Raw genomic sequence first — 8,852 nt, forward strand, 5'->3', positions numbered from 1 at the left:
AATTAATTGATTAGCTTATAATCACTGCATCTCAGTCCTACGTGCCAAGCCAAAAATCATTGGCAATAAAGGGAAAATCGATCTAATCCTCGTGCGGCTTAATCTTGTTTATTAATTTTGAGGTGATTCGAGCAGAGATTCTTTTGGACACCGATCGATTGATAAATAACTTTCCTAATATATAATGCTTCGTTTCCTTTTTCATTTCGACTTTTTCTTCGGTAGAACGTCGATATCTCAAAAAATATATATATTCCGTCTCATTAATACCTTCAAAATTATACCGGCGATCCAAAAATGCATCCCATCACAGTTCCATCCATAATTAAATCCAACCGTAGCAGCATCGCCGTGTAACATTTGAAACGACCATTGAACTATGACGGAAAGTAATTGTGGATCGCCAATACAAATTCGGGATATTGGCGAGACGAAAAAAAATGGAATATTAGTGCACCACGAGGTAAAGTTTAAGAAGATCAGTCCCAGTAAGAAGTTACGTAAATTTCTAACAATGTCAATAATTTTACCAGTTATGATAGATCGAAAATAACTCGTCCTTCAATAATCATGAATAATTATTAATTGCGAATAATTACATGCATTTTACAGAAGTAAACAAACTTACAACCCCAGAAAAACAAATTAAGTAATTTACTGAATAACAAAATTCAATCTTTAACAAACACACGCTGCAAATTTCACACACACCTCCTACAGACTACTCCACCCTTGTTCCAATGCATTCATACAACACCAAGGAACATGCCCAGCAACACCTCTAGACCGTTCGCGTTCTCTCATTTCCCGATCGACGGCGACTTTGGTTACGAAGACGACGGTTTGAGCCCGAGCTGTTTCCTCGTCCTCCCCACGAAAAGGTCGCCAGATTTGATCTTTCCAGGAAACCATCCGATTGCCGTCATGAACGGGAATTGCGCGACCGCCTCTTTTCTTCCGAGGGAAACAATAGCGAGCGCCGGTCCGGGCTTGTAAGCAGACAATTTGCTCGCGTGTCCTCCTCCGCTCATCAACAGCTTCAGGTTTTTCACGGTGATCGCAGCGTGCGCGTGGGCCACATAGCCTTGTTTGAGTTCCTGTATTATTAGCCACAGAAAAAACATCATCATTCGTTAGGACCTAAACTTTCAGGATCGATTCCCTGTATGATAACTACAGATGAGGCACGGAGAGAAGGATTGACGAAGAGTGCTCGAGGGAATCAAGTTAACATACAAGGTAGGCATCGGATTTTACTTACTTCAATATCGGTGATATCGCCGACAGCGAAAGCATTCTTGTAGCCCTTGACCCTCAAGTGCTCGTCGACCATCAATCTCCCGTGGCTGTCCAAGCTGTCCTTAAGAAAAGTTTGTTTAAGCCAGGACGAGCCGATCGGCTTCCCGATGCAAACAAAGTGACAATCAGCCTGGATAGTGTTGCCCCCGGACGTGCGATAAACACCGTCTGACATAGAATCCGGATCGACCGATTGGCCCAAGATCACTTCGACTTTCTTCGAAACCAACCAATTCAATGTCTTTTTGGAAGCCTTGGGACTTATGAATTCCAGCAATCTGGAACCCCTGTGCACCAGGGTCACCTTCTTTTCTGGAAAGTCAACGGCGATTTCGCCAGCAAGTTCAACACCCGTGGGACCTCCTCCAACAATGAGGATCGAATTCGCAGATCTGATCTTGTCATGTTCTGCAAATAACAAGCCACATAGACAGGCTTTTAAGATCGAAACATGTCCAAAACATCCTTGATTTTTGTAATACCGAAATTTCCTACTAGGATTTCCATGTTGTCTCGTGATCGAGCATTTTACTCACCGGCCTTGTAGTAGACGAGCCTCTCGCCTCTATCTCTCGGGATTGAATCATCGTGTCCGGTGGCGATAACAAGATAATCATACGGATACAGATCGCCATCTGCAGTCAAGACTCCGCTTTCCGTGATGTCCACCGCCGCAGACGTGACAATCTGTCCGTGGGTGAAATAATCTCTGTGATAAATCACGGATCTTTCGGTGACAGAGGGCTCGACCATCGCCCTTAAGGCTGCCCAGGGGATCTCAAAGTACTCTTTCCTGTTGACATTTCGAAATTCAAGAAGCGCCGATTATCAATTCGAGGCGCTAAAACGGTCTGAGCATCAGCACACTATGCGCAGTATCAACAAGCATCATCTGATATTAGTGGTCTACAACCAAGATCACGCCGTGTTCCGAAGAAAAAAGAGGAAGTTACATTCTGCCTTTTGGCAACTAATGATAATCACTCAAACTCTCTATACATGCAAAGGAAACACTTTTCACGCTACACGGTACGAAGGGTTTTCGAAAATGAGATCGAGCCAATCTCATCCTCAATAACCGACATAACTGTCATGTTCCACAACGTAAATTGCTCAGAGCTTTGCTTTCTGTACTCAAGATGGGATTCACCAGGAAAATAATAAGAAAATGCCAAATGCCATTTTGCCATCAGTCGTCCTCACCGTGTTTTACTTCTCAGTCCAGGAAAAATAGACAGGTTAAACGGGAAAAAGGGACCATGAATGATGATGAATCAGAGTTCTTCGAAAATAGAAAAGCAGGGGAGAGTTCTGTGGCTTACGGGTCGATAAGAACGACTTCAGCAACGGACTGCAGGGATTTTGCGACGAGAGAGCCACCCACGCCGCCACCAATCACCACCACCTTCCTCCTCTCTGCTTTAGCTCCTTCTTTCGCGGCCATTTCTTTCGTATTCGAACTCATCTCGCTTCACAGTTCTTCCTCTCTCTCTCTCTCTCTCTCTCTCTGATTTCGACAATTTCAAGAAGTCTCGATTTGGCACTCAAAATGAACACGATGCGAGGACACAAGAATCGAACCCGATTTATATAGGCAACTATACTCTAAAGGAAACTTCTAGAAGACATTAAAGTAACCGGAGAGGGCAATCCGGGAAAGCAATTCGGCATCGCAAAGATTAGTGTGCTTCTTTAGCACTGTTCTTTCTTGGGACATGTTTTGACGAGGTTGGATTAGTCTTAAGGATTGAATCTGAGAGGACCCACGAATCTCCTTCCTTCTAGATTGTGAATTGGAGCTTCGTAGGCAGTGACGTTTTCTGCCCGTCTTGGGTTCGCTCCTGGTAAGGTCAGCGGATTGAACCGGCTTCATACTGAAGAAAAAGACGATGCCACCTTCTGTTTTTTCCTTTCCTTTTCTTTTCCCCTCTCTTTTCCGTTTCATAATTAGTGAAAAACCAAAAGATAAAATCCACCAAGTTCGTGAGTTGCAGTACAACCGACATGACAAAAATCAAACATCAGTTGGGTTTCCTTTGCGGAGGGAGAAGAAACGTCACCCGTTACCTCAGAGAAGAGATCTGCGACCTTGTTTTGCAAGGAATGGTGTGATAAGAAGATTTGTATCTTTTTTTTTTTATCCAAATGAAAGCCAGAAAAGATTCTCGTTTTCTTGACTGGAAAATTCTTGGAAAAGTCCAGCGTTTCGACAAGCAACCGTTGTTCGTGTTTTTTCGTTTGGGTTAATACTATGAAAAAACCTCAAATTGATATATATATGTGACAATTTTACTCCGAACTAATTTTTTGACGACCAAAAAACCCCAAACCGGTACATCCGTGACAAATTTACCCCGAACTAATTTTTTTGACAACCAAAAATCCCAAACCGGTACACTTGTGACAAATTTATTCTCCGTTAGTGTCCGTTAAATTGGATTAATATCACGAAAAATCACGAATTGTTAAACTTGTGACAAATAGAGGGGTAAAACCCTAAACTGACATAATCGTCAATTACCACGTGTTGTCAAACTTAGCAATTTGATAGTAAAATTTAACGGAAACTAACGAAAGGTAAATTTGTCACGGGTGTACCAGTTTAGGGTTTTTGGTGGTCAAAAAATTAGTTCGGGATAAAATTATCACAGATGTACCAATTTGGGGTTTTTGATAGTTAAAAAAATAATTCGAGTTAAATTTATCATAAATGTACGAATTTAAGGTTTTTTACGGTATTAATCATTTTCGTTTTTCCCATTTCGGTGAGGTCAATGGAAGTCAACGGCTCTGGTGAAGAAAAAACAGAGGGGATGTCAATGGCAGCTTTCTTGATTCTCATCGATTCTTGATCCCATCGTCTCCTCTGCAAGCTCAAGCTGCAGCAGGAAATCTCTCTCTCTCTCTCTCTCAGAGGCATACACCCGTTCACCATTAGCTCATGAATTCCCAAGCACATCCCAATCGAGCTACCTCAAGATCCAAAACTTTCCTGTTCTACTACGTACCCGCAATCCTAATCCTCTCACTAGCCATCTCCATCGCTCTCACCGGCTCGAACTTCTCCAAAACCCAGCACCTGAAAACGCTCCTCTCACTAAACCCCCGATCAATCGTCCGTAAAGTTTCCAACTTTCTTTTCCGGACCCGAATACTCGACCAAGAACCGATCCCGGACTCCGACCCAGCACCTCCGTACTGTGTCCTATGGATGGCTCCTTTCCTCTCCGGTGGTGGGTACAGCTCAGAGGCCTGGTCCTACATCTTGTCCCTCCAAGAGCACATGAAGAGCCCGAAATTCAGATTGACCATCGAGCAACATGGTGATCTTCAGTCCCATGAGTTCTGGGAGGGCTTGCCAGAGAAGATGCGGAGGCTGGCCATCGAGCTTCACCGGACAGAATGTGCAGCGAGCAACACCATTGTGGTATGTCACAGTGAGCCCGGTGCTTGGTACCCACCATTATTTCAGACCTTGCCTTGTCCGCCATCTGGATATGGTGAGTATTTGTCTGTGATTGGGAGGACCATGTTTGAGTCTGATAGAGTCAACCCTGAGCATGCCAAGAGATGTAACAGGATGGATCGTGTGTGGGTTCCTACTGATTTCCATGTGGGTACCTTTGTTGATAGTGGGGTTGATCCATCCAAGGTAGTTAAGGTTGTGCAGCCCATAGATGTGGAGTTTTTCAATCAGGCCAAGTATGAGCCGCTTGATCTAGGTACTGTTGGAAATTTGGTCTTAGGTGAAGAACGAAAGGATATTCTCGGTTTGAAAAAAAAGGAGTTTGTGTTCCTGAGTATCTTTAAGTGGGAGTATAGGAAAGGCTGGGATGTGTTGTTGAAGGCATATTTGAACGAGTTCTCTGGGAGTGATGGGGTTTCTCTGTACTTACTGACAAACCCATATCACACGGACAGAAACTTTGGCAACAAGATAGTTGAATATGTGAAAAACTCTAAAATAGAAGAACCAAATAAGGGTTGGCCTCCAACCTATGTGATCGATGCCCACATTGCTCAAGTGGATTTGCCAAGAATGTACAAAGCGGCCGATGCGTTTGTGCTTCCGTCAAGAGGGGAAGGATGGGGGAGGCCTCTTGTAGAAGCCATGGCAATGTCTTTGCCCGTGATCGCAACCAACTGGTCAGGGCCCACTGAGTACTTGACGGACGACAATAGCTACCCTTTGCCTGTTGAGCGAATGAGCGAAGTGCTGGAAGGGCCATTCAAGGGGCATCTATGGGCTGAACCTTCGGTCGATAAGCTAAGGATGCTAATGAGGCACATGGAGAGTAATCCTGCAGATGCTAAGGCAAAAGGAAGACAAGCCAGAGAAGACATGAGGGGTAGGTTTGCTCCAGAAATCGTGGCGGAGATTGTTGCTGATCATTTGGAGCATATACTGGAGAAAGCAACTTGAGTGCGCTAACATTTCACACCTGCGGAGGTATTGTTTGTATTCTCGGATATTTGAGTTGCAAAACTGGCAACGATTGTGAGTCTGCTTATTCAGTTGAATGACTTGAGGCCGCAATTTACAGGAAGCAAATTCTTCCCTTCTGTTAACCTTATGGATTAAGCTGTTGCATGAAGAAATTTTGCATCATAACATAATCAGACAACGGACGTGTTGAGATTGTGTATAATCGGTGAAGGCTAATCTGTGTTTATAATATTGGTCTGGACCATATATCCTCTTATTTAGTCATGTAATCTTGCCAATGAAAGGCCAGAAAAGAGAGGTCAAAAGTTTGCATCCGGTGAAGTTTTCCTTTCCACCGAGTTTAGGAAGGCTAGCCTTTACGAGTTTCAGAGGCTCGGTCTCCGGAAACTTGTGAACATTTAATTTAGATTCTGGCATCCCTTTGTCCGTACCAAGGAATTCCTTGGTTCTCCTTTAAAACATATCGCTTCTCCTTTAAAACATATTGCCTGTCCAATTTCAGGATTAAGATGTGCAGGCGGCCTTGCGTGGGTCTACTGCCAGTACAATGTTATTTGCTCTGGTCCCGACTCACTGAAGCCAGCACGGCTTTAAAATATGCCATGCTAGTTTGTGATCGTGACTACCAACGGTAACATATTGGGTGCGAAAATGAACAGATGTTTCATCATCTGTTCAATGTTCTGAATTCGTCCATGTCAATAATTGAATGCTCACGTGTTAGGACACGGATGCCAAAACACGACATGTTCTCTAACCCTCGCTACAGCTGATAGCGGAGAGTTTAAATTAGGAAAAACATTAACTATTCCATTCGTTCTAGGTTTGCTTATTCTCATTTATTAGGCTGTAACTTGTCGTTTTTGAGTGAGGCTGAGGTACACTTAGTGTACTGTATATCAGGGTATCTTGACCGTTGGATTAGCACTGAATAAAAGAAAAGGAAGGTAATGAATTATCCAAGGCTTTACACACTTGGTACACGGTACACCAGATGTACCATAGCTCGACCTGCCCTTTTCCCAAGTTCTTGTCATCTTGTGTCATGCCCTCTTATGATGCAAGTGAAAGTGCAGAAAGATACAAAGAACACTTATGAACTCACCATAAGCTACTCTTACATGATTTATGAGTGAAAGTGAGAGGCCATTCATTTAATTCTCCACCCATTAATGATCCAAACACATGCATAAATGGACCCAGGACGGTCATTGCCTCAATCAATACATAAATTCCAAGTTCCTGCCAAAATGTCTGGATTTCCTCCAAACTTAGAAGATGGAGAGCTCTGGCTACCATCTGATGTTTTTCATGAGATTCAATCAACAAATACTCATCGTGAGAACAGGTCAAATTATGCCTTGAATATTGCTCATAGTCATCCTGTTCAAGCTGTTGTTGGTCCAAGGACAAGTGCTGCCAGTTCTTTCCCCAACATTGCTATCAATTTCAAGGTTGTTTCTCTTTGCTTTCTGGAAATTTCCTAATACGTGAATCGTATTTGGCTATTTCAATTTAAATTATGACACTACCAGTGGGGTTCACTGTCGTTCTAAATAATTTCACCGTGATAATCATGCTTAAGCTTGCTTTGAACAATGTAGGAAAGCAGATTGAGGAACTTAAGAGGGCGGGCATGCTTTCCTGGATCGCATGTGGACAGAGGACTAATGAACATTCCCACCTGGAAATATCGAGGCACCGGTGTCTTTATCCCTAAACCAACCAAGCCTTGGAAGGAATCGGATGTTAAAATGAACAAAGGTACTCATGTTTTCCTCAATCATCAAGTTTTCAGGTCGTTTCCATTACTAGCTGGTTTGCCTATGGGCCTCAGCTGATACTGTGGTCTCCTCTTTCTCTTCTTTTTCCCTTCAATATAAGCTTTTGACTTCTCACTAATGCTTGTGATTGAAAAACTTTTTCCCTGACAGAAACTGGTGAAAATAGGTGTCTTGGGAGATTATATATTTTCCATTTTCTGAATATGCAGGAGTTCTTTAGTAAATTGGAGTACATTAAAAGAGCCATTTCCCCCTTAAATGAAGTGGGGCAAAAGTAAAATTCTTTATTTAAACGGACACGGGGAGACATCCTTATTGTTTTGTTTCCTTAATTATGCCTAACTTATTTATGCCCCTTAGAGATCAAACGACTCCGTTCCCGTTCTGTGTGTTGGATGGGTATTCAAAATCATTGACTGACTTGACCTTTTGATAAGTAATTCTTGTTTAATCCTGTGTAAAGTTACTGTGAGATAACTAGTTATCAAGATGAAATTCGGGGACGTGTAGCTAAATTCTGTGAAAGGCTTGCTCACAATATGCACTACAGACTTGCTCGCACTACATGATTTCATTTTCGTTTTTCCTCCCTAGGTGGGAGAAATAGGCCAAGCTATCAAGGCAATGGAATGACCAAGAAGGAAAATTTGCGAAAGCAAGTGCCAGAATCTCCTCTGATTTCAACCCATTTCATACATTTGCCTGATGATTGGACATATGAAATCTACTGATGAAGGACTCCAATGGAAGGATATAATAAAAGCAGATCCGTCTGTTTTTTTTTCTGAATTTCTGGATTTAACATGTCAAGAACTTCACCTGATAATGCATAATGGTAATTACTTCAATCAACTTGTCTGACATTGCTCGACTACCAAAATAACAAAAGAAAGGCTGACAATGCCTTGAAAAGAAAAAGAAACTCTCTTTAGCCCTTCATCATTTTCTTAGGCAGATTTCCTCGGAAAACATCCAACAAGAATTCGCAGTTCTTGCATCTGGGGCAACTCGGATTGATTTCAGACACCATGACATACATGTGACAGTTTTTGCAACCCATCAAGACCAATGATGGTCCCTCCTGTTGATCAAGATCGATGTCGAGAACCTCATTCAAATTAAGATCCAGCGACATACATGAGTGCTGAGATGAGATTGGAGATGGCTCTTCTAATTGAACAGATGGGGCATGAAGAATATGATCTTCTTGAATAGCACTGCCTGGTGGTGACAGTTTTAGAGTCAAGTCCACATTACTCGTAGTAGGCTTTGCTCTTTGCCTCCTTGACTCTTCATGACATGTTTCCTCAATGCATCTTTGA

The 8,852-nt window shown here is 42.6% G+C and overlaps 2 protein-coding genes across 5 annotated transcripts; one reads left to right on the top strand and one right to left on the bottom strand.

The window, feature by feature from the left end:
• Nucleotides 1–547: 547 nt before the first annotated feature.
• On the bottom strand, nt 548–2,962 carry LOC115673088 (uncharacterized). Its single transcript, XM_030595150.2, has 4 exons — nt 2,622–2,962; nt 1,836–2,092; nt 1,262–1,707; nt 548–1,097 (listed from the first exon to the last, which is right to left on the bottom strand). The coding sequence occupies exons 1-4, from the start codon at nt 2,762–2,764 to the stop codon at nt 828–830; spliced, it is 1,116 nt and encodes a 371-aa protein (XP_030451010.1). The 5' UTR covers nt 2,765–2,962; the 3' UTR covers nt 548–827.
• A 1,192-nt stretch (nt 2,963–4,154) lies between these two features.
• On the top strand, nt 4,155–8,378 carry LOC115673087 (uncharacterized). 4 transcript variants are annotated; one of them, XM_056306660.1, is made up of 3 exons: nt 4,155–5,749; nt 6,249–7,510; nt 8,125–8,378. In XM_056306660.1, the coding sequence occupies exon 1, from the start codon at nt 4,241–4,243 to the stop codon at nt 5,720–5,722; it is 1,482 nt and encodes a 493-aa protein (XP_056162635.1). In that variant the 5' UTR covers nt 4,155–4,240; the 3' UTR covers nt 5,723–5,749; nt 6,249–7,510; nt 8,125–8,378. The 4 variants fall into 4 exon arrangements, with proteins under 4 accessions (XP_056162635.1, XP_030451007.1, XP_030451009.1 ...); XM_030595147.2 differs by having other exon boundaries at nt 4,156–7,200; nt 7,351–7,510; XM_030595149.2 differs by having other exon boundaries at nt 4,156–5,749; nt 7,351–7,510.
• Nucleotides 8,379–8,852: the final 474 nt, after the last annotated feature.

This window comes from Syzygium oleosum, unplaced genomic scaffold (genome assembly GCF_021117445.2).
Source record: "Syzygium oleosum isolate NSW1041296 unplaced genomic scaffold, Sole_v2.1 Sole_v2.02, whole genome shotgun sequence".
Classification (NCBI taxonomy): Eukaryota; Viridiplantae; Streptophyta; class Magnoliopsida; order Myrtales; family Myrtaceae; genus Syzygium; species Syzygium oleosum.

What these genes read in the sequence shown, in the direction of transcription:
- LOC115673088 (XM_030595150.2), bottom strand. Translation starts at nt 2,764, where the DNA reads ATGAGTTCGAATACGAAAGAAATGGCCGCGAAAGAAGGAGCTAAAGCA. An exon ending in GAAGTCGTTCTTATCGACCC is followed by an intron (nt 2,093 to 2,621) that starts GTAAGCCACAGA and finishes AAATGTCAACAG; the next exon opens with GAAAGAGTACTTTGAGATCC. An exon ending in GCGATATCACCGATATTGAA is followed by an intron (nt 1,098 to 1,261) that starts GTAAGTAAAATC and finishes CTAATAATACAG; the next exon opens with GAACTCAAACAAGGCTATGT.
- LOC115673087 (XM_056306660.1), top strand. Translation starts at nt 4,241, where the DNA reads ATGAATTCCCAAGCACATCCCAATCGAGCTACCTCAAGATCCAAAACT.